A 25840-nucleotide genomic window follows, 5' to 3' on the forward strand; every position below is an offset into this window, starting at 1 on the left:
AGGTGTGGGGCAGTGAGTGAGGGGTTTTAGGAGGGAGAGGGCTTTAGGTACAAAAGGGGTAGATAGAAGACATCCTTGAGCAGAATGCAACTCGGCCAGGTGCATAGCGAGAAATTAGGGATGAGATGTAAGGAGGGGCAGAGGAGGGTAAAGCTTTAAAAGAGAGGAGAATTTTGTAAATAATACAGGATTTGATAGGAAGCCAGGAGAGGGATTTCAGCAGGGGAGACGCTGAGACAGATTTCGGAAAGCGTAAAGTGATTCTGGCAGCAGCATTAAGGATAGATTCTAGGGGAGACAGGTGAGAAGCAGGAAGGCCGGACAGCAGGAGGTTACAAATGGTTGAGACGGGAGAGAATGAGAGCCTGCATTAAGCCGCGGATATTGTAGGCGCACGTGCAACGGAGCGCAACGTGTGTGCCTGCCGTTTGAGAGATCCGTGGCCTATGGGATTCCGATGATGTGTGTGATGGGGAGGCGTGGCCGTGATGTCACATGAGTGATTCGCCCTCATTGGCTGAACCGCTCCTGTTACCTGGCCATCGCTCGACCAAAGCAAAATCTTATGTCTGCTCGAAAATTGCCCGCACCACGGCACTTCATTGCACGTGCAGTCGCGCGCTCTATGGCCTGCCTCATAGAGGTACAGCCTTTTGTTCACGCCGCACGCACAGAGTGTGGACTCGGCCTTAAAGTTTTAGCAGTAGAGGCACAGAGGAAGGAGAGTATCTTTGCAGTGTCACGGAGGTAAAAATGACAGGTTGATTGTGAGTCAGGGAGGAGTCAAATGTGACCCCTAGCCAGCGTGCTTGTGATACTGGGTATATGATGGTACTGCCAACAGTTATGTGGAAGGGGGCAGTAGGGCCAGGCTTGGGAGGAAGTATGAGGAGCTCCATCTTGAACATGTCAAGTTTGAGTTGGCGAAAGGCCATCCATGTTGATATGGCAGACAGACATTCGGGAACTTTGGTCTGTACAGCAGGTGTGAGGTCGGGTAGAAAGGTACATTTGTGTGTCATCAGCATAGAGGTGATTTTTGAACCCTAGACGTGATAACGTCACCTCGAGAGAGTGTAGAGAGAGAAGAGGTTCCAGGACAGAGCCCTAGGGTACCCCCACAGAGAGATCGATAGAGGAGGCGGTGTTAGCAACACAATAAGACACTGAAAGTACGATGGGAGAGGTAAGAGGAAATCCAGAATAGAGCTCTGTTACGGATGCCAAGAATAGGAAGTAGAAAGAGGGTAGTCCACACTATGAAAGGCTGCAGAGAGGTCAAGTAATATGAGCAAAGTGTAATGACCATTGTCTAGCAGCATGGAGGTCATTAGTTATTTTTGTGAGGGCTGTTTCAGTGGAGTGAGCAGTGCGGAAGCTAGAGTGTAGGGGAGAGTAGGTGATCAGAAAGTGGAGTAAGTGAGAGAACACAAGACGTTCACAGAGTTTAGAGGCAAAAGGCAGGAGGGAGACAGGGCGATAAGTAGAGAGACAGGTAAGGTCAAGCTTGATGTTTTTGAGTAAAGGTATAACTTGTGTGCTTGAAGGAGACTGGACAGGTACCAGAGTAGAGGGTGGAGTTGGCATATCTGATCCAGTTTACTGAAAGATAATTATTACAGGTGTAATGGTTTTTCTGGACCAACCCAATTTCAGATTGGCCCCTGTGGTCTAACTGGTCCCCATTACATGCATGTATGGTGTGGTGCACCTGCTGGCTTACAGGACTCCTGAGTCTCCCACTTGGATGGTATGGGGATATCAGCAAGACAGGCGCTGAGGTAGTGTGCTTAGAGTCCTACCTATATCCAGTGCAGCGCCTCCACCTCATCAGGATCTCTGCGTCCGGAGGGAGATGGGTCTGATGAGGACCTCCTCTGTGGTGCCTCCTCCTGTGCAAGAACTTCACTCCCACACAGCAAGGGTTTGGTGAACTTGGGCATCTTTATTGACATCTTTATGGGCAGGCTGCCTGTCAAGAGAGAGGGGATTTGGCCTGGGATTAAAGGGGTTACACCCCATTTGGCCACCCTCTACTCTCACCTGGGAAGCAAGGGGTTAACTGGACTGGGGTCCAGTAATGTGTTTTTGCCTTGCTTCAGCCATCCAACTGTTTATTCCCCTGTATAAATGTATTGTTTCTGTGACAGTGTCTGCACCACACACACACTGGGGCTTAAGAGGTTAATGAGCTACAGTTTAGGAAAATACAAATGTGGTGTGTCTTTTCAGAAATATCTGGGCTTCAAAAGGCTTGATTGAAGTTGGGTGTGAAAAGTACAGAGGGGGTTTGGTGTATGTTAACACATCTTGCGGGTAGAGACAGCTAGGCCCATGGCTGGGGCATTGGGTGTGAAATATAGCACCGGTGACAAATGTTCACTACACACAGCCCAGCTTCAAAGGATTTCTTGATGGGGGCCAGGGGTGCGGTTACCCAAGGAGATATCAGAATGAGTGACCTTATTAAATATAAGAATATTATGAGATGTCCTTGGCTGAACGTGCTAAAAGCTACATATGTGTATTCGTGGGACTGATTCGCACATAAGGATTACAGACACATGATGTCTAGCCGGTACTAAGAGACAGATATTAATATCTCTCTTAATTTTAATATTACACTGTAATATTTAGTCTTATTGGGAGCGTCATGCGTGCCGGAATGTATTAATATGTTTCGCGTGCCAGTAAGTATCACTGAACTGAAGTTATGAAGTTATTTAGATAGGAAAAGCAGTTTTTAAACGTCCTTGGGTGGGAGGAGTTTTACTCTGAGGAAAACTGTCAACCTCACCACTGATTTATGAGAGGGGCTGGGTTTAGGTTGTGTTCAATGGGAAATAATTGTATAAGAACCAGGCTCAGCCTATGGCTATGGTCTTTCGTGTCTTTGTGAGTTTCAAGATTGCTGTATGAACTGCTAGTCACGATTTCTGACTATTTCATCATTTCCATCTTAAGTAAGTGTCTATATTTTGTCTGTTATTTGTATAATTTCGTGTGTTCACCTTTTTCAAGGAATAAATTACATTTTATCATATCTAAGCCTCGTTCAGTTCAACCCAGTGATATTTGGTGTGTATTATTAATAGCCTGTCTCAAAGCTACCGTCACACTGCCCCTCATTTTTTTTTTTTTTTATTGTTTTAGAGAGACATAACAAATATATAGTCTTGGAATACATGTGATGTTTTAACAGTGTCACTTGTCCATACAACAAAGGGCATTAACAGTTAGTCATCATTACTGAAATAAAATAGTTGCTATAACACTGTTTTTGAATAAGTGTGGTCTGTCTTCCTATTTCCGGTTGTGTTAGGGAAGCAGCCGCTTCCGTAAGCGTCTCTCATGGGCTTAACAAAGGAAAGAGAAGAACGTAGAAAAGAACAAAAAGAAGGGTGGGAGGGGTGGAAGGGGGGGGGGTAGGACGAGCCCATTTGTCTGGTCTTTCTGAATTTATTTCTATGGGGTCTCTAGTTTCCTGGCCATATTTCCCAAATTTTGTGAAATTTGTCAGTTTTCTGGTTCAACTGTGTTACGGAGACTAAGGGAAATAAAGCTGATGGAGCTCCTCACACTGCCCCTCATAGCGGTCGTACTCAGCCGCTCATCTTTCTGCTGCACTCCATTAGGAAGGTTCCTTCTCCTCTAATAGAGTTGCTTTCCACCTCTCCCCTCAGGGAGATTCACCAGCTTGTCTCTCTGCTTTGAGCTGCACAGACTCACAGCTATTGCATCAGACACTGCAACAATTGCAGACCTCCACATGACTCTCCTGAACACCGTCAGAACACCAACAGAACTCTAACTTTAGGCAGTTCTGTGTCTTATATCACCTCCAGAAAACAGACACCCTCTGTGTCACTAATCGTAGACACAAAGCATGTTGTCACTTCCTTTGGGACATATGACACCTCACCAGGGTTTGAGGGCAAACCTCCATGATTGTTACTGGCAACCCTGCATACTTACCAGGATTACTGACAGCATGAAAGAGATATGTACACCAATTTTACACATGGCTACACAGGTATAGCAGCAGATCACCTGTTACTGATCAGTAACCAGGGGTGTTACTGATCAGGCCAACATTGTTTCTTACTGGTGCATTTCTGTAGAAAAAAATGTTTGTATTTCTTTTTCCAATTATGTGGAAGCATGGAGTTGGGATGAATTAGTCTGTACTATGATGCATGGTTCGATCCACAAATGGTAACCCTTTGTCATTAAGATGGGACGCTCTAACCTAGTGGTTCCTAGTCATTCTTATTTGCCAGGAGCGGCCAACTCCAGTCCTCAAGGGCCACCAGCAAGTCAGTGTTTCAGGATATTCCTGCTTCAGCACAGGTGGCTCAATAAACGACCGAGCCACCAATTAAGCCACCTGTGCTGAGGCAGGGATATCCTGAAAACCTGACCGGTTGGTAGCTCTTCAGGACTGGAGCTGGTCATCCATGTTATATACGAACCAATAAAAGCTATATTCAAGATGGCGAGGAGGATACACACAAAAGGGTTGGAAAAATACAAACTACAAACACACAACGCCAAAACACCCGGGGTGTAGCAGCAAGTGGTAGTGGCTCCAGTCTGACTGTTGGGCTGAAGTTTTCGTTCTCTTCCACTTGGCCCAATCAAACATGGCAGCCCTCGAGGGGAGGGGTATCTATGCTACCTGTCCACTCTTTACGAATATTCTTGGCATTTGAGGCTGGATTATTCTATCATTTGGTGTTAAGTAAGATAAACCCAAGAGGACGGGTTGTACAGTTACATGGCCAACAGACTCGTAACCCTGGGATCTGTCCAGTTCTGGAGAAAGGCACTGTTCAAACTCTGTTGTCTTCGTAAATCAACAACAAACATGGGAATACTTCTATAGTCTCCAGGGCCAGAAGCTGGGACGCACACAATCACGACAAACGCGGTCACATGAAAATGAAACGGAATGAGCCGTGAGGATTGCTGATTTATATTTTATTAAGATGTTTGGACGTGGGAAATGAGTGGACAAATAAAGATGATCCATTATGTGGCAATTCTGCTTTTAATGGTTAATGTGGCTTAACGTCCACGGGGGGGGGGGGAGAAAGCAATGCAGTTTGGCAGTGAAAGGGTTAACAGCCCTTATCCCAAATTCTTCACTCTTGTGATCAGCAGCAGAGAAGTGTCTTCCAGGTCACCCGCTCACATCACATTAACTGATAAGACCGCAGCACTTCTACCTCTTGTTAAATTGCAGGGAAAGGTACAGCTCCCTGCCCTGGCACAGACATAAATATATCCGCCAATGTCAGCTTCAAGCTTTGTGAGTGTGTCTAAAGGTGTGTACGTGAGGCACCTCTGCTCTTCCGCTAATGCGTCCGCTGCCCTTGGAGAAGCAATGAAAAGCACTGGATTTTTCTTTTGATTGCAGGTTTTGTCACGAAAGCACAAGGTTATTTATATTTTTCCGTTTTATTTCCTGCTCTCACATGCCACCGCGCTTAGTAACGCACACAGCCGCCATCATCACACATTCTGGTTCTGTGTTATATCAGGCAGCCAAATACGGAACCAATTCACTTTAAGGCGTAATTAGGCTTTGTTTATAGTGCAGGGGCGCGTGGAGTTGCGCGCACTTCTCGCCCGAGCAGGTTTTAGGCTAGATTCCAAGAACTGGGAGGCTGAGTGTGAGTGTGAGAGAATGAAAGTGAGATGAAGTTAGAAAGAGAGCGGGAGATTACAATAAAATATTATAGTGGCCCTTCGCCTTATAAAAAAAAGTTCTAATTATTTGGCCCCCCTGGAAAACGCATCGTCCCTGCTTACGCATGAGCTTTCTGTCTGAAGAAGTGTTTGCTGTGCACCAACAATCAGGGCGGTGAAACAGGTGCACAAATAAAAGATAAACATAATTAATGGGATTTCCCCCCATTTGATAAAATCAGTGCTATTTTTGTTCTCTATTAAGCACATGGGAGATTTGAATTTACTCCTGAACATACAATAAAAGTTATCACACGTTAGCTGTATTCACAGCTCCTGCAGAAGGATGCACCCTCCCATCTGCAGTAACAAGCACCTAGAGACCCCACGTGTAAGCACCGCATGAGGGAGCTCTCTGTGCAGATAACCAGCGCAAATATATGCAGCAAAGATAGGGTTAAAAACTCAGCGGCCGGGCCAACGTTCCACTCGCCCCGCCCCTTTTTTTTGCCAGTTTAGCGCGAAACCCCATTCAGCAGGAAGTCCTCGGAGGATTCTGATTGGCTGCGACTGGCGCGAAACGGGACACGTGGGCGGCGAGTTTGGCGCGAAATCGCAGCATTGTCTCCCTGCAGCAAGAAGCTACAACTCGCCTCCATTGCAGCATCGGATCATGGACGTGACGGATCCCGGCGCCGAGGCGGCAGGGGCGGCTCAGCAGGTTAAAGATGAGGTGGCGGAGAAGTGTCAGAAGCTTTTCCAGGACTTCTTGGAGGAGTGAGTGCCAGTCCTGGGTCCCCCTAACACAGAGGGCCGAGACACCTCCCCTCCCCCCTTCTAACACAAGGGCTTCAGTCTTGCGTCCTGCAGCAGGAGGAAAGAGAGAATAATAACTCCCCGGGTCTTGTGTATAGTGCTGTGTGCTTTATACCAAAATAAAGACAAACTATGCCACATAAATAACTAATATATTAATGTATATGGAGAATGGCGAGTTGGCTTTTCCATGTACCTTGTACTATCGCATGCAATATGACTGCATTGTTTTCTGTTAAAAATGTTGTATAATATTTTTTACGTGTTTTATTTATATTTTCCTGTGGTTCAATTCCGGTGTGGGTGTCCTACAATCACATTTTATATGCAATTCATTAAGAGACTATAAATTGTTAGGATTAGGTTGCGAAAAAATCTTCTGCTCAGCAATGAGGAGGCAGATCTATTTCTGCAATAAATGGTTTAAAGGGCAGCATACTGTGGGATAGTGGCCAGGCAAACTAGGTCCCACTACGATGCATTAATTAGACAGGAACAAGTTGGTTCCCAATGGGGAACAAAACATCGATTACATTAAAAAAAAAAAAATCATATTTATAGAGTGACTACACCCACAATGTAGAAAGTCCAGCACACTTGGATCTTGATCAATCAAACTTTATTATAGTGACCAGATGCTTTGGCACAAGTTGGATAGGTGTGTTTGTTCTATATCCTTGGTAAATATTTAGTTGCCACAGGCTTTACAGAGGCCTCTGTCCAGTAGGCCACAACTAGCCATCTGCAAACTTATCCAAATCTGCTTACCTTATGTTTTGCTTGAACTTTTAACCCTAAAAAAAACAAAAAACTTTTTGGCACATTTTCAAGTGAAATTTGGAATATTAAACCATTTCAGTTTAACTGGAAAATAACATACCTCGAAATAAGGGGTTTTCAGTAGGGGGAGAGCACATTTAGTAGATTTCAAATTGGCCTTATACCTGCCACAACACTCATCTAAACAACAGATGGAGAGATACCTGGAAAATAATTATTTCCATATTCACATGAGCTACTTTACTTATTTCCCAGGTATCAGTATAGATCGATGTTTGGGGAGGTGTAGAAGTTAAATGGCTTATTTTTGAAGTTTGACAAGCTCGCTCGGGGGGGGGGGGGGGGAAGCTTGCACATCTGTAGTTCTAACCTTCCCTCTCAGATTTGAGTTTGGATCGGAGGCCTAGTGGGGAATCCCAGCTGTAGGAAAGGTCTGTGTTTGGCTGCTGGACCAGTTAAGCCATGGATTAGACTGCAGTGATGCCCACAGACCTCTGCCAACTCCCTGCTGCTTCTCACCCTTATTTCACGCGTGTATGCAGCGTGGGTAATTCTTTCTGTGCACACGCAGAGGAGACATTTGTGTTGTCACCAGTGAAGAACAAACTGCAAAGATTTGTTGGCAGCACATTCGCCCATAGTCCTGGGGATGTAGTGCTGCTCTTGGCATGATGTAATAATGCATAGTGCTCTTATACACACACTCTGGACCTTGTCCATTTTAGTTAACATCCTCTGCTCCCAGAACCAGTAGAATAACACTTGGCCATTATCCCTTTCAGGGATGGCCAACTCCAGTCCTCATGGGCCAGGTATTGGGGATATCACTGCTTCAGCGCAAGGTCGCTGTCAGAAGGACTGAACACCTGTGCTGAAGCAGGGATATCCCTCATACATGGCCTGTTGGTGGCCCTTGAGGACTGGGGTTGGCCACCCCTGCTTTGTTGTCTGATGTTTAATACATTCTACTGGTAAATTGGCTAGTTGTCTGTAAATTGGGCAAGATCCGTTGTGGCGTTGCAGTCACTTTTTAAAACCAGTGTGATTTATGTGCCTCTTTAAACCTAAGGTTTCAGGGCAGCGATGGCGAGGTGAAGTATCGCAGTGATGCGGAGGAGCTGATCCGCCCCGAGAGGAACACCCTGCTTGTCAGCTTCGTAGACATGGAGCAGTTTAATCAGCAATTGGCAACAACCATCCAAGAGGAATTCTACAGGTGGGGCCAGTGATTACCACGTGGGACCTCGAGCAGAATATAGGGCCGGGGGGATCAACTCCAGTTTTCAAGAATCCCCCCCGCCCCCTCTCAACTTTCTCTCGTATCGCCCTCATCTCTGCATTGCCGAAGAGATCTCGCTCTTCTGATTTGCTATTTGTTCCCCTTTTAGGGTTTACCCGTACCTGTGCCGAGCAGTGCGGGCGTTTGCCAGGGACCATGGAAATGTTCCTCCCAACAAGGAGTTCTATGTCGCTTTTCAAGATCTTCCTACCAGGCATAAGTAAGATTTGAGATTTCTTAACTAAGCGATTTAGTGCTAGTGACCGGACCCATAGGGGGCTTTACTCGCACACTTGTCAGTGATAGCTTTTTTTTTTTTTTTTTTTTGGCTTGGTTTCTTAAAGCTTCAGTAAATCAGCTTAAAGCTGCAGTTCAGTCTTTTTTTTTTTTTTAATTTTTTTTACTTCAATAGTTTCATGTGGGCAATCTCTAATTACCTAAAGAACTGCATAGCTGCCGGTCAATTCGTTCTCCGTCTATTGATCGGCAAAGTTTGGCGACATCTTTAAATATGGGGAATGTAAATCGTTGCTATAGGAACAAGCATGCTTGTTAAAATAGAATACAAGAAAATTGGTCTTTCGAAGTTGTTGTTTTTTAAAACAAAATGCTAAAAGTATTTTTTCTTACTACAGAACTGATTTATTAAAAAAAAAACACACATGCAGGATATTGACTGAACTGCAGCTTAACATCCTCGTGAGAAGATATTGGTTTTCTATTTCTAGCATCTCTGTATTTTTTTTTTCCCCTGTCCCTTTTCATCCAGTAGTGTAACTTGGTCACATATTATAACCGATACTAAAAATGTAGGTTAGCTGAGGACTGACACATGTTTAAAGGTTGTCCACCTGGAATAAATTGATCCATTTTGATCAACGTTTGCAAACGTTAATGAACATATTCAGTTGGGATTGGTAACTTGCTTACCTACCAGCGTTCTAGACTTGTCACGACATACGTTTACCATCTGTTTTAAAGTGTGTGTGTGTGTGTGTGTGTGTGTGTGTTGTTGGTGTATTATATATCGGTTTAATGTCTGCTTTCCGAGATTCTGACCTCCCATAGGGGCTGTCGGTATCTCTGTGCTGGCAGCTGCTCCGACGGGGCTATAGAAATGGCATTGTTTATATGTCTCGTGGGCCAGGCCAATAGGAAGCCGTGATGTCATCTCTTACGGCTTCCTATCGGCCCATGCGACCGGGACATTTAAACCTGCAGAGAGATACCGGCACCCTCTACTGAGGTGACTCTGGGAGCAGGCGTTCCCTAAAGCTGAAATGAATGTGGTTCAGCTCTGGGAACCCCCATTCTTCAATCCTACAACTGTAAAAATAAAAAGGAAAGCAAACAGGATTCCTGCTCAATACTCTCCCTGTGATGCTCCTGCAGGATCAGGGAGTTGACTACTCCTCGTGTGGGATCTCTGCTACGGATCAGCGGCCAGGTTGTCCGGACCCACCCGGTGCACCCCGAGCTGGTGAGCGGGACCTTTCTGTGCTTGGATTGCCAGACGGTGGTGAAGGACGTGGAGCAGCAGTTCAAATACACGCAACCGAGTATCTGCAGGAATCCGGTGTGCGCCAACAGGAAGAGGTTCATGCTGGACACCAACAAATCCAGATTTGTTGATTTCCAAAAGGTGAGTTTTAGACTAAATATTTCTCTTCTGGTTGGGATCAAAGTGCAACATAACCGTGATAAGATATGCAGGAACTTTGTACGTTCACATTATATATCCTTGTAGGTTCCCATCATTCCTGGAACTGTGTACAACTTGACAATTATAATGCAGTGTTTTTATTTAAGTATAGAGATATGACTACTGTTCAAGAACATTTTATAGAGGCGTTTGCACCACACTGAATAAACCGTCCTGTTTGTGGACTGTTTCACTTTAATACAGGCCAAAGCTTTCTCAGTCCCGGGTGTGAAGCAAACCTTGTATTTGTGTCTTGGCGCAGGTCCGTATGCAGGAGACGCAGGCCGAGCTGCCACGAGGCAGCATTCCACGCAGCGTAGAAGTGATTCTGCGGGCTGAAGCGGTGGAATCGTGTCAGGCTGGCGATAAATGTGACTTCACGGGATCTCTGATTGTAGTACCCGACATATCTCAGCTGGCGACCCCGGGTACGTACCCATCCCCCCCGTAACATGTGGCTCCTGCGTCTTGACGTTGACGTTTTCCTCTGGTGTTGTCGAACTTAATGTGATGCAAATGTTGCCGACTTTCTCTCGCTGTGCAGATGAATTGTGGGAACTGTGGCCCTACCTCATACACGCCACCCCACAGCGCCTACCCTAAATCGCTCACATTGGGGGTCATAGCTTATCTTTAGTGATAACCAGACTTTATGTACCAACCCTGCCTGTCTGGTTGTATATTTAAGAAAAACACGCACACACACACGTAAATTGAAAAGATGAAGTTCGGGGATCGCAGATCATGTGGAAGATATAAATAAAAATGACCATGTGAGTAGTGGCATTGTCCATCCAAAATTGTTACCTTATCACCATCACTTGAACTTTCACTGTTATCTATGTATGCATTTTTATTTATATCTTTCACATGATCTGCACCCCCCGAACATCTTCATGAGGATCTAAGGAGGGTCCTATTGAATTGAGCAGCATATATGCGACATTGTATTGTATAACATACATGTTTTAAACATCCCGCTGCCATCTGGTTCCTTTGGGACGGCACCGTGACTTGGGGGTAACTCATCTCATTCTCTCACTGGACGTAGTTATTGCTATTTTTGCTTCGTTTTGAATATCGGACTTTCTTTTCTTTTTCTCCTGTTCAGTCCAGTGACCCGATTAAAGGTTCTGTGTGAAACCGGCTGCTTTCCCTTTTCAGGTGTTCGCGCAGAAACAAGTTCTCGGGTCGGCGGGGGACACGGGCATGAGACCGAGGGAGTGCGTGGGCTCCGAGCCCTCGGGGTCCGAGACCTGTCCTACAAACTTGTCTTTCTCGCATGCTACGTCTCGTCAACAAATCCGAGGGTATGTTCCAGCAAGCGGCAGAAAGGGAATCACTGTCCATGTAAACGGGAAAAGTATCAGTTTGTTCAGGACCCCAAAAATGAGTGATGTGGTATTTAACTATACGAGAACATCTGTTCTGTGTAAAATGGACAAGTACAAAATTCCCTGCTTTCTGTATGTACTCCTGTACTGCTTTCTGTATGTATCCTGTGCTGCTTTCTGTATGTATCCTGTGCTGCTTTCTGTATGTATCCTGTGCTGCTTTCTGTATGTATCCTGTGCTGCTTTCTGTATGTATCCTGTACTGCTGTCTGTATGTATCCTGTGCTGCTTTCTGTATGTACTCCTGTACTGCTTTCTGTATGTACTCCTGTACCGCTTTCTGTATGTATCCTGTGCTGCTTTCTGTATGTACTCCTGTACCGCTTTCTGTACGTACTCCTGTACCGCTTTCTGTGTGTACTCCTGTACCGCTTTCTGTGTGTACTCCTGTACCGCTTTCTGTGTGTACTCCTATACTGCTGTCTGTATGTACTCCTGTACTGCTTTCTGTATGTACTCCTGTACTGCTTTCTGTATGTATCCTGTGCTGCTTTCTGTATGTATCCTGTGCTGCTTTCTGTATGTACTCCTGTACTGCTGTCTGTATGTACTCCTGTACTGCTGTCTGTATGTACTCCTGTACTGCTTTCTGTATGTACTCCTGTACTGCTGTCTGTATGTACTCCTGTACTGCTTTCTGTATATACTCCTGTACTGCTTTCTGTATGTACTCCTGTACTGCTTTCTGTATGTACTCCTGTACTGCTTTCTGTATGTACTCCTGTACTGCTTTCTGTATGTACTCCTGTACTGCTGTCTGTATGTACTCCTGTACTGCTTTCTGTATGTACTCCTGTACTGCTTTCTGTATGTACTCCTGTACTGCTGTCTGTATGTACTCCTGTACTGCTTTCTGTATGTATCCTGTGCTGCTTTCTGTATGTACTCCTGTACTGCTGTCTGTATGTACTCCTGTACTGCTTTCTGTATGTACTCCTGTACTGCTGTCTGTATGTACTCCTGTACTGCTTTCTGTATGTACTCCTGTACTGCTTTCTGTATGTACTCCTGTACTGCTTTCTGTATGTACTCCTGTACTGCTTTCTGTATGTACTCCTGTACTGCTTTCTGTATGTACTCCTGTACTGCTGTCTGTATGTACTCCTGTACTGCTTTCTGTATGTACTCCTGTACTGCTTTCTGTATGTACTCCTGTACTGCTTTCTGTATGTACTCCTGTACTGCTTTCTGTATGTACTCCTGTCTGTATGTACTCCTGTACTGCTTTCTGTATGTACTCCTGTACTGCTTTCTGTATGTATCCTGTTCTGCTTTCTGTATGTACTCCTGTACTGCTGTCTGTATGTACTCCTGTACTGCTTTCTGTATGTATCCTGTACTGCTTTCTGTATGTATCCTGTGCTGCTTTCTGTATGTACTCCTGTACTGCTGTCTGTATGTACTCCTGTACTGCTTTCTGTATGTACTCCTGTACTGCTTTCTGTATGTATTCCTGTACTGCTTTCTGTATGTACTCCTGTACTGCTTTCTGTATGTACTCCTGTACTGCTTTCTGTATGTACTCCTGTACTGCTGTCTGTATGTACTCCTGTACTGCTGTCTGTATGTACTCCTGTACTGCTGTCTGTATGTACTCCTGTACTGCTTTTTGTATGTACTCCTGTACTGCTTTTTGTATGTACTCCTGTACTGCTTTCTGTATGTACTCCTGTACTGCTTTCTGTATGTACTCCTGTACTGCTTTTTGTATGTACTCCTGTACTGCTTTCTGTATGTACTCCTGTACTGCTGTCTGTATGTACTCCTGTACTGCTGTCTGTATGTACCCCTGTACTTCTTTCTGTACGTACTCCTGTACTGCTTTCTGTATGTACTCCTGTACCGCTGTCTGTATGTACTCCTGTACCGCTTTCTGTATGTACTCCTGTACTGCTTTCTGTATGTACTCCTGTACTGCTTTCTGTATGTACTGCTGTCTGTATGTACTCCTGTACTGCTGTCTGTATGTACTCCTGTACCGCTTTCTGTATGTACTCCTGTGCCGCTTTCTGTATGTATCCTGTACTGCTGTCTGTATGTATCCTGTACTGCTGTCTGTATGTACTCCTGTACTGCTGTCTGTATGTACTGCTTTCTGTATGTACTCCTGTACTGCTTTCTGTATGTACTCCTGTGCCGCTTTCTGTATGTACTCCTGTGCCGCTTTCTGTATGTACTCCTGTGCCGCTTTCTGTATGTACTCCTGTACTGCTGTCTGTATGTACTCCTGTACTGCTTTCTGTATGTACTCCTGTACTGCTATCTGTATGTACCCCTGTACTTCTTTCTGTATGTACTCCTGTACTGCTATCTGTATGTACCCCTGTACTTCTTTCTGTACGTACTCCTGTACCGCTTTCTGTACGTACTCCTGTACCGCTTTCTGTATGTACTCCTGTACCGCTTTCTGTGTGTACTCCTGTACTGCTTTCTGTATGTACTCCTGTACCGCTTTCTGTACGTACTCCTGTACCGCTTTCTGTGTGTACTCCTATACTGCTGTCTGTATGTACTCCTGTACTGCTTTCTGTATGTACTCCTGTACCGCTTTCTGTACGTACTCCTGTACTGCTGTCTGTATGTACTCCTGTACTTCTGTCTGTATGTACTCCTGTACTTCTGTCTGTATGTACTCCTGTACTGCTGTCTGTATGTACTCCTGTACTGCTTTCTGTATGTACGCCTGTACGTTGGTTGTCCTTAGACAACTAGTTAGCAGCAACTAAGGGAAACCGTAACAGTGCCTTGGCCAGAAGTGAAAGGGTCTTTGTAAGAGACGTGCGGAGGTACAACCAGGGCGACAGATTTGGGGGAATTAAACCACGGCTTTTATTCAGCGTGTCACTTTAAACAATATGAGTTTTTAAGGAAATACAAAATAAATAATAGCCCTTTAGTACGGGCTAACTCCCTTTCCCAGTCCCTCTGCGGGGCTGGGAGGAAAGGCCTCTTGCCAACCTATGACCCCAAAGTTCAAAGAGGTACCTGTAAGCAGGGGGCCCTTTGTCAGTCTCTGGGTTGCTGTCTGTTGGGGGTTCACCCTCCGGCGGGTTCCAGGGTCCGCTGCGCCCTGGAATAGAGGTCTGGAATCTGGCTTGCAGCACAGTCCTGTGCGCAAAACATTGTACCTGTGAGTCTCTTGCTGGCAACACAGTCCGTGTGCGCTCAAGAGATCTCCCCTGCAGCTCAAGCAGGATGCTTTTCTACGTGTCTGATGAGCCAGGTGGAGACTGGTTAATTGTCTAGCTGCAATTAACCAACTCCCTGCTGGATTCCTCAGACAAATACAGGCTTATGTTGAAGCCCTTTTAGACGGGGATTAAGGCCCTGTTGGTCTCCTTTCCTGACAACATATTTATGGTGGGTTGGAAGATGGATGTGTAAATAAGTTGACATCGTCCCATATTCGTGTATGCATCTTGTTGGACACATCAGTTCTGCACCATGAAGATCAGTTTGAACTTCAAGGTGAAGTTCAAGGTCATTTACATCTGGAATCCCTGTTGCAGTTTGGTGGTAAGGAACTCCGCGAAGAAGACCTCAATGCAGAGAGCATCAAAAACCAGATGTCTGTGAAGGAGTGGGAGAAAGTGTTTGAAATTAGCCAAGACAAAAACCTGTACCACAACCTCTGCACCAGTCTCTTTCCTACTATACATGGTAAGTCCCTTCACCTCCATTTACAGCTCTTCCAGCCAGTTAGAGTGCCGTGTACAACCGGCTGTTACTCCCCACTGTGTCCATACAATACTGTTGACCTTAATACTTCTTTGCCAATTCAGGTAATGATGAGGTTAAGAGAGGCATCCTACTCATGCTATTTGGAGGCGTCCCCAAGACCACAATGGAAGGCACATCGTTACGTGGGGACATCAATGTGTGCATCGTTGGGGATCCTAGTACGGCTAAGAGCCAATTCCTCAAGTGAGTACAACTTCAGTTTCAGTTCCAGGCACGAGCAAATAACCTGAGAACTTGTACATGTGGTGCCTGGTGAATATAGACACCTGGCGTGTGGTCCTTGTTATTATAGGTGATCATTTTATAGGAAATGCAATGTGTAAGAGTAGTCTATTGGGGAGAAATCCTATGAAAACAGGTGGTCTCTATACCGGATCTCCAGAGATGGGATAAGCCCCCCATATTAAATAATTATTAATGTTTCACTTCTGTTATTAACCTATTTAGAGTACTTTTAAACTGGGATTCTTATTTACATTGTATAATGTGGTAACTATTAAAGTTGTATGACAGTAATTTTTCGTGTATTCTGCACATTCACAGAGGAGCAGAAAGATCAGCTAGTGCAGGGGTGGCCAGCTCCAATTCTCGAGGGCCACCAACAGGTCAGGATTTAAGGATATCTCTGCTTCAGCAGAGCCACAGATTGAGCCACCTGTGCTGAAACAGGGATATCCTTAAAGCCTGACCTGTTAGTGGCCCTTGAGGTCTGGCGTTGGCCACCCCTGAGCCAGTGGGTCGATTCAATGTCCATTTTCAGCAAGTAAACGCAAGGGTTTTGTTCTCTTTGCGTCTGGTACAAGAGATTATAAAATAAATGAGAGCGCTCGTTCCTTCAGGCATGTTGAGGAGTTCAGTCCCCGGGCTGTGTATACGAGTGGCAAAGCTTCCACTGCCGCAGGTCTGACGGCTGCTGTTGTGAGGGATGAAGAGTCTCACGAATTTGTGATCGAGGCTGGAGCTCTGATGCTGGCTGACAATGTGAGTAACTCCGTGTTCTGCACACGCTCCTGGCTTTGCTGCCCAACAGCTTCTAAACATCTAAATAATATTAATGCAGCAGGGTGTTTTAACCAGTTTGAAGCAGGGGTCTCTTGAGCTGAACCGCTTTCATTCCTGCTTCCTGAGATATTTGCCTTAGGCCGTACTTATAATGCTGGCGACGCGACGTCGCCCGAAAACAAATGCATTGCCGCCGCCGCGTGCGCTTATAGTAAGCGCGACGGAGCGACGTCGCAAAAACTGGTAGCCGGCAATATTTGATTTTTTCAAGGGCTGTCACCAATCAAATGCCAGGAAACTCAAGCCGCCGCACAGCGAAATATAACTTTCGCCTATGGCGACGGGTGACCCGTTGTGTCGCCATCGGCTGCACTATAAGCGCGGCCTCAGTAGGTGCCGGTAGCAGCTCCGCAGGTTTAAAGCTCCTAGTCACGTGGGCCAATAGGAAGCCGCATGGGATGACTTCACGGCTTCTTATCGGCCCGCGTGACGCGCAAGCTTTACAGCCGCTATTTCAATAGCCCCACACAACCCAACCAGGGCTGTTACCGTCACCCCCTAGGGAGGGGAGTATCTCGAGAGGCAGAGGATCCCCAGAGATGAAATGAGCTAACACTAAAAAAAAAAAGGAAAGCCGGATTTCTGCTTTACAGGAAATGTTTATATATTAGTGTATATACACACACATATACATACACACACACACATACACATACACACACACATATATATATATACTAATAATATATTCCATCTCTTGTTAAGATTAGACGGTTATTTCATAGGTGATTATCCCCATTGAGAAATTATTTCTATTTTCCCTAATGGTTTGCTAACCTTTTTTGCAAGCTGCGATAGGCAGACATTATATATCTGCCATCTCTTGCACTTTTTTAGTGATATTAATTTATTTTTCTCCTATTTTTCACTTTACCCCCTATTTTTCTCCCTCCAGTTCACCTTTCCCTTCATGACCCCCCCCCCCCCCCCCTTCTTTTTTCATTCCACTGTTATTTTGTTTGTGTTCTTGTTGGTTTTTGTCATTGGTGTCACGTGTTCATTGCTAGCGTTGTGCTACGTATGGTAACTGGTTGGAAGGTTTAGCCATTTAAGTTCATTAGGTGTCTAGGATTGGTTGCTGTATGAACCTGCAGAGGTATATAAGCAGCACTAAGACACCACATGACCACGCCCTGAAGAAGTGTCATTACACGAAACGCGTAGGTGGTGACGTCATACGCAGCGTCGTTACGACGGACTCACAAGCTGCTATCCTGTTACACCGCGAGGACGCCTTTAGGAGGTTCCCTTGAGCTGCCAGGTCTGCTTTACATCATCCTAGCAGCCTGTGCTCGTTGTTCCATCTGGTTTAGGGCCCCTATCGAGTTTATAGGTGTTAGCACCTTATCCTAGGCGGGTGTATTAGGACATTTTTTAGATATACGTGTTATCTATGTGGTACCATTTTTGTGACACATTTTATGTGATTGTGTCTTTTATATGCGATAAAGATTTGTGTACTAATTCCGGCTTTTTGGTTTCCTTTCCATGCGCTCCTATTTTTGTGTTAATGTTTAGATTGCGAAATATTAACAGCACTTGGAGCAGAATCCAGTTGTCCAGTTTCACGGGAATCTCAGGACTTTGTGTACCTGTATTATTTGCATGTTACTTACAGACGCGTGCAGGGAAGACTCGCGACTTTAGGCTTAGTCCATAGAGACTGAAGCCGTGCGGAGGCTCAGGGAAAGCGGTGCTTTCCCTGGCCTTAGAGCGCGCGCCGTCCCGTGTCTGGGGGCGGGCCAGTGACGTCACGGAGCTCATTGGGCGAACCGCTCACGTGACCGGCCCTGCGCTCCGGGGAGCGCCGAAACGAAAGATTTGTTAAGACACGCTTCCGGAAGCGTGCGCGAGCCCCTGCTAAAGCCGCTCTCATTGCGGCTGCAGGGGCTCAGTGCTGAGCAGCAGCGCGCCTCAGCACGGGCGCTGACCATGCCCGTGGCCTTAGTTTCTTTGTTAGCTGACCAAATGGGTCACTGTTGTGTCTTGTATCTTCCCTTGTGGCAAGCTGAACTTCAGCCATTGATGTTTCTGTGGTCGGAATTGAAGTTTCCGCTTTTGCCATTTCACACGCAACCAGTCCAAGGTTTTCTGGATCTTTCTGCTGCTAGGAGCTACCATTTAGCTCTGAACACTTTAGACCAAGGGCGGCCAACTCCAGTCCTCAAGAGCCACCAACAGGTCAGGCTTTCAGGATACCCCTGCTTCAGCACAGGTTGTTGAATCAAAGATTGATGCCTGTGCTGAAGCAAGGATATCCTGAAAACCTGGCCTGTTGGTAGCCCTTGAGGACTGGAGTTGGCCACTCCTTGCTGTAGCACATTTCAAGGCTTTTCCTGGAACACCCTTCACTCTGCCTTTTTACATTCAGGGGTTGTATCTTTACTGTATTATAGTAAAATATACACATTTGTATTTCTTTTCGCCAGGGTGTTTGCTGCATCGATGAGTTTGACAAAATGGACTTGCGGGATCAGGTTGCCATCCATGAGGCCATGGAACAACAAACCATTTCAATTACCAAAGCCGGTGTTAAGGTGAGACACACGTGTTAAAACAGCAGCACTTTTATCTCTTCCACGAGTTGCCGTTTTTACTTGCTCTTTCCTGGTCCCATATTCCTGACTGGTCTCTCTTCTCTGTAGGCCACGTTGAACGCCCGAACGTCCATCTTGGCTGCCGCAAACCCTGTTAGCGGTCGATATGACCGAGCCAAGTCTCTCAAGCAAAATGTAAACTTGTCCGCTCCCATCATGTCCAGATTCGACCTCTTCTTCATTCTTGTGGACGACTGCAATGAGGTAATTTCAACAGGAGCAATTATTTCCGTCCCGAGCATTGTGACCCATCGTACCGATCTGCAGCCACTTGCTGCTTCTGTTTGTATTGGAGTTCTAGTTGGTGCTCATATCAAAGTTAGAAATCCTTAGTGAGTACCCCCCCTTCCTGATACCTCTTCCCTTGGACTTGTGATCATACCTACATTATACAGGCCACAAGGACTAGTTATCACAGAGACACGTCTGTTTGCAAGATGTCCTGAACAGGACATTGCTTAAATCAGGGGTAGCCAATTCCCAGTCCTCAAGAGCTGCCAACAGGTCAGGGTTTCAGAATATCTGTTTCAACACAGGTGGCTCAATCTCAGCCACTGATTGGCCCACCTGTGCTGAAGCAGGAATACACCACAACGTGTGAGATTAGACTCACACGAGCCCATATCTTGTACTCAATGTTCAAATGTAATTTTAATAGACACAGTAGTCCCAAGATAAATAATCTTTATACTTAAAGGAGGTCATATATTGTCTCATAAATACCAAACTTATAGTATGTATTAGCCTCCCACTAATACAGAAAAACACATTTTATTTAACACATGAACAACGGCGTAAGTGAAAAATATTTACAGTGCATAAAAAATAAAAAATAAACCCTTTTAGGAGGCGGCTTAAATGTACCTCGGACAGCAAAACAGTCATTTCAAGGTCTGACATATATGGTGTTATACAAACACTACATACAGGCACACCCCGCATTAACGTACGCAATGGGACCGGAGCATTTATGTAAAGCGAAAATGTACTTAAAGTGAAGCACTACCTTTTTCCCACTTATCGATGCATGTACTGTACGGCAATCGTCATATACGTGTATAACTGATGTAAATAACACATTTGTAACAGGCTCTATAGTCTCCCCGCTTGCACACAGCTTCGGTGCTGGTAGGGAGGTGGTATTGCTGTTCAGGACGTGCTGACAGGCGCATGCGCGAGCTGCCATTTGCTTGAGTTTGCCTATTGGGCGATATGTCCTTACTCGCGAGTGTACGTAAAGTGAGTGTCCTTAAACCGGGTATGCCTGTAGTAAGCGGAGAATGTAACTAACAACTTAGTAGCAGAGATGTATCTCTTTAAATGGCTGCATGCAGCGTGTAATCTGCCCAGCAATGCTAACCGATACAAAATACATGTGTATTTGCCATGCTCTGACACAAGTGGTGTTCAGATGCTACATAGTAAGCGGGGGGTGTTACCCGTGACTTGGTAGCAGTGAAGGGGAATAGTATGAGCCATTCGGATAAGCGTTGGATAAGGTGTAAGTGTGTAGAGAGAACACCGATATACAACCAGATCTTGAGTACTTCTCGGGAAAAGCCGCCTCCCGTGTCCACACCACCGTCGTGGCGTCTCGAAAACCCTACGTACGTTTCATGTGGTTACCCACACTTCGTCGGGAGGAGTCGTCCATATGTGCTATAGGTGTTAGTGGGTTCAATACCTGATACCTATTCCTAGGAACCCCAGGGGATTCCATATTTAGAGAACATGGTGAGTACAGATATATGTGTACGGTATAGTTGGCTCTTTATAGGTTATACCGACTACCTTAGTTCACTGTTCATTGGAGCCACGTTATTAATAAAGCCATATAGGCGCTTAAGTCTACTTATGCACCTTGATATAGATACCTACGCAGAAAATGGACATATAAGTATCCATTCCCAGTTTCTAAACTGTTTTGCTGTCCGAGGTACATTTAGAATATTATAATATATATTTTTTCACTTACGCCGTTGTTCATGTGTTAAATAAAATGTGTTTTTCTGTATTAGTGGGAGGCTAATAAATACTATATATAACTTTTGGTGTTTGAGAGAATATGTCCTCTAAGTATAAAGATCATTTATCTTGGGACTACTGTGTCTATTAAAAATTAATTACATTTGAACCTTGAGTGCAAGATAACGGCTCCCGTGTGAGTCTCTAATCTCACACTTTGTGGTGTCTTTCTGTGGTATCTATCCCTTTGCACCGGGTTACTGGGTAACTTACCTACTATAGCGCTCCGGTTGAGCGGACAGTCAAAGACCAGTAGAGGTATTCTGAAGCAGGAATATCCTGAAAACCTGACCTGTTGATGGCCCGTGAGGACTATAGTTGGCCACTCCTGGTACAGAGGCTTTAGCTCCACTGGTGGGCTTCAGTCCAAGACTGCACCACCCGTGCTGAAGCAGGGATATTCTGAAACCCTGGCCTGTTGGTAGCTCTTGAGGTCTGGAGTTGGCTACCCCTGGCTTAAATGTATTTATAAGTGCATTCAATATCCTCTCCGTATACAGATTTGGCAATGCGCCTGATTTTGGTGGGTTTGTGATAACGCCTGCAATGTTTCTCAGGTGACTGACTACGCCATTGCTCGACGTATTGTTGACCTGCATTCCAGGATTGAAGAGTCCATCGATAGGGTTTATACTCTGGATGATATACGGAGGTACCTGCTGTTTGCCAGGCAGTTCAAGCCCAAGGTACCATTTTGTTTTTGGAGAAGCGCTCGAGCGTGTGCTGTTGTGTTCCCAATGCCTTCAACATAACGCCGTTCTTCCATGCAAACAGATCTCGAAGGAGTCTGAGGATTTCATCGTGGAGCACTACAAGCGCCTGCGGCAGAGGGATGGCAGTGGGGTCACCAAGTCGGCCTGGAGGATAACCGTGCGGCAGCTGGAGAGCATGATCCGGCTGTCCGAGGCCATGGCCAGGATGCACTGCAGTGATGAGGTCAGGAGCCTGAATGTTCTACAGTTCCCCGCATCATTCCCATGGAGCAGGGGTGGACAACTCCAGTCCACGGGTCACCAACCGGTCAGCTGTTCAGGATACCCCGGCTTCAGCACAGCCGGCTCAATCAAGAGCCACTGATTGAGCCACCTGGACTGAAGCGGGGATAGATAGCCTGAACCTGACCTGTTGGTGACCCTGGAGGACTGGAGTTGTCCAGCCCTGCCATAGAGCCTCCACTGGACAATGTATAGAGAGAAACAATCAATGTACCATTCATGTGTACAGATTATTCAGGCTTCCAAATCTGTTATCTCTTGTGTTTTTGGCTGGGGTTTTCTGAAAAGACAGAGAACCACTGCTTATTGGATGTAACATAACTACTGAAGTTTTCACTGACGGCTTAAGAGGCAAATGTATGGGGAGACTGCTACACGTGCAGTTTGCATGATTCCCTTTGCATCAAGGGATCAATCATTAACTCGATGCTACATATGAATCGGAACACTAAATGAGTGTAGAGTTGAAGGTAATGGCGTGTTTGGAAAGTCTCTGCTTTTATGGGTTTGTTAAATTGGTGCGTTTAATAGAGATAATGCTGCATTACTGTAATCATAATAGGTCATAAAGCATAGTTAAAAGCACAAGGACACATTTGTAGCTCTAGTAAAAGGTCTAACTATTCAAACCCAATAATTTCACTCAAACAATAAAGCTAATACTATTTACATCTTTATATCTGAAAGCAATTTTGCGTCTATCTGAAAGATAACTATAGTTGGTGTTCTACGTGGCAGCATTCTCACAAATGAGCTCAAAGTCTACTGGTTCCTTCATATATGCAGTAGGACCCTTCATATGATGCAGTACTCCCTACAGATAGAGCAAATGAAATGCGTTTGATGGGGAAGAATGTGGGAAATGTGAGGGATTAATTAATGCTTTTCTTGCCAAAATATATTCCACAGGTTCAGCCAAAACACGTAAAGGAAGCCTTTCGGTTGGTCAATAAGTCTATCATCAGAGTTGAAACGCCAGATGTTAACTTGGACAATGATGATGACCATGGGATGGAGGAGTCGCCTCAGGAGGAGATACATGGTACGATGCAGTTACAATACGCCTGCTTAACAATGGTTAGAGAACGAGTGGACTTGGCAGTAACTGTCCGCACTTGTCCTTCTAGGAGATGCTGGTATACCCAATGGTATCAATGGTCAAGTGAATGGAGTCAATGGGCTTGATGTTGACCATGAAAATAAGGATGCGGCCCTGAAACCTTCCTTACGGCTCAGCTTTGCGGAATACAGGAGGATCTCCAATCTGCTGGTCCTGCAGCTGAGAAAGGAAGAAGGTTGGCTACTTTCTGCACGTATACACCACTTGCACGGCTTCCATTTTGTTAACCCTTTTTAAGTGGAAATTCATTTTTCTTTTTCCTGAAGTGGACATGGTTATAGTCATGATGGGGGTGACACTTGTCAATATTCGTTGACTGGCCAAGGCTTATTGTGGTTGTTACAGACCCATTAGACATGGGTAAGACATGGGCATTGTTGGTAATGTAGTGTGTGTGTGTCTATGTATATTTACGTTCTCCTTTTCAGATGATGATGATGAATGTTCACAAAAGAAGAGTGAACTGGTTAATTGGTACTTAAAGGAGATTGAGTCAGAAATTGACTCCGAAGAGGAACTGGTAAATCGGAAGCAAATCATAGATAAAGTAATTCACAGACTTGTACACTATGTAAGTATGTTTCTCTAATGTAGGAGAGGCCAATTCCAGTCCTCATGGGCTACCAACAGGTCAGGTTAAGGATATACATGCATCGAGTGAGCCACCAGTGCTGAAGCATGGACATCCTTAACCTGACCTGTTGGCGGCCCTTGAGGACTGAAGTTGGCCACTCCTGCTCTAATGCATCAGTCCTGCATACCCAGCTTCCCGGTACAGATTAAACCACTATTAAAATGGAAAATAGTATATTTATCCAGACACTGAAAAGCATAATCACATACCTCCGGATACTGTGTGCAGTTCTTTCATGAAGGGGTCACTTATTTCCACCTCTTGGATGGCAAATAGTTAATTAGAAATTCTCGACTCTTGCAATGTGTCTGTGAACTCGGCACAATCTAAAATCCTGCTTTAATACTTGACCGGTTCTTGAACCAGCTGCTTTCTGCGTCCATGTAGGGTTTAAAACGGGGGTGGGCAACTCCCAGTCCTCACGGGCCACCAACAAGTCGGGATTTCAAGCATATCCCTGCTTCAGCTCAGGTTACTCAAATCCGTGGCTGAAACAAAGACTGCGCCACCTGTGCTGAAGCTGGTATTTTCGTTAAACCTGACCTGTTGGTGGCCCTTAAGAACTGCAGTTGGCCACCTCTGGCTTAAAGTCCTTTTTGTAGGCATACAGCTTTTTGTTTAGTGGGAACAGCACCATTATGGGACGGTTTAGTGTTCATCCTATTGGAAATGCTTGTATTTAAAAGGCCCTTGAAATATCCATGCTGGGTTTACACACACACACACACACACACACACACACACACACACACACACACACACACACACACACACACACACACACACACACACACACACACACACACACACACACACACACACACACACACACACACACACACACACACACACACACACACACACACACACACACACACACACACACACACACACACACACACACACACACCGTTTCTCCTCTGATTGTGTTCTCCTCTGATTGTGACAAGTACCCAAGTGCTGGCAACTCCGTACAACTGACCCTTTTTTATTTTGTTTTTAGGACCACATCTTAATTGAACTCACACAGAGCGGGCTAAAAGGGTCCGCAGAAGAGAAAGCCGTTACTAAAGAAGATGACCCTTATCTCGTGGTTAATCCCAACTACTTGCTAGAAGATTAGAAACTTCACCTTTTCAATGTGCCTTTGGACTCTGATTTCTAACGAACTTTGTGTGCTGTTCTCGCTTAGTTTGAAGAAGTGGACGCCTCCAGATTGGATCTGCAGCATGACATGGATATTTTTACAGAACGATGTATCGGCTTTGTTTTATTATTTTTTTAGACTTCCTATGAAGACGGATATTTTAAGAACATCTCTGGACTGGTTTTATTCAGACATTGGCTTCCATTTTTAAGTCTCCGTTTGGAGAGGTCAGAGTTTTATCCTGTTTGTGACAATGTCTTGCAAGCTCAATGCTCTCTCTACCTTTTATTAAAAAAAAAAGTTATTTTAATTGTATTACAGTATGCTGTAGATTTTTTTTTTCAAATGTATTAAAAGCATGATTGTAAACTTTTTTTTTTTTTTTTTTAACTATGTTCCTATGTATTTTGCATATTCATGCACCTTGGCACAGCTGGGAATATGAACACAATTCAGACCTTCGTGTGGAACAGTTAATCCTAAAAGAATTAAACTTTAAAATTTAACTGAAAGCCCCTGAGGCAATTATCCATAGGGTGACATGGGGCTGGGGATGACCCCTGATTCACCTCGGTCAGAGGAGCTGTAATGTGATTGGTTAATGGGAAGCTGGTGAATTTTCACTCACCTGTAAGAAGACTGAATCAAGATTCAGCTGCTCTATCTCCGCAACGAGGATGCGGCCAGGCAGGGAACGGGCGCGCTTGACCTCGTATGCTGCGCCCTGCGTGGCCGGCTAGGCACGTGCTTGTCTGGGGGCGCGGCCATGACGTCACTGAGCTGGTTCGCCCTCATTGGGAGAACCGCTTACGTGCAGCAAATTCAAATTTGCTTGCACTGAGCGGGTGCAGGCGCTT

At 45.2% G+C, this 25840-nt stretch overlaps 1 protein-coding gene across 1 annotated transcript; it reads left to right on the forward strand.

The window, feature by feature from the left end:
- Nucleotides 1-6246: 6246 nt before the first annotated feature.
- MCM6 (minichromosome maintenance complex component 6) lies at nucleotides 6247-25289 on the forward strand. Its single transcript, XM_075609509.1, has 17 exons — nucleotides 6247-6468; nucleotides 8357-8503; nucleotides 8676-8786; nucleotides 9959-10208; nucleotides 10531-10696; nucleotides 11433-11578; nucleotides 15172-15322; nucleotides 15445-15586; nucleotides 16243-16384; nucleotides 18895-19002; nucleotides 19111-19266; nucleotides 21645-21773; nucleotides 21862-22023; nucleotides 22992-23124; nucleotides 23210-23377; nucleotides 23631-23773; nucleotides 24840-25289. The coding sequence occupies exons 1-17, from the start codon at nucleotides 6365-6367 to the stop codon at nucleotides 24957-24959; spliced, it is 2478 nt and encodes an 825-aa protein (XP_075465624.1). The 5' UTR covers nucleotides 6247-6364; the 3' UTR covers nucleotides 24960-25289.
- The last annotated feature ends 551 nt before the right edge of the window (nucleotides 25290-25840 follow it).

The sequence above is a fragment of the Ascaphus truei genome, chromosome 7 (assembly GCF_040206685.1).
Source record: "Ascaphus truei isolate aAscTru1 chromosome 7, aAscTru1.hap1, whole genome shotgun sequence".
NCBI classification, from domain to species: domain Eukaryota; kingdom Metazoa; phylum Chordata; class Amphibia; order Anura; family Ascaphidae; genus Ascaphus; species Ascaphus truei.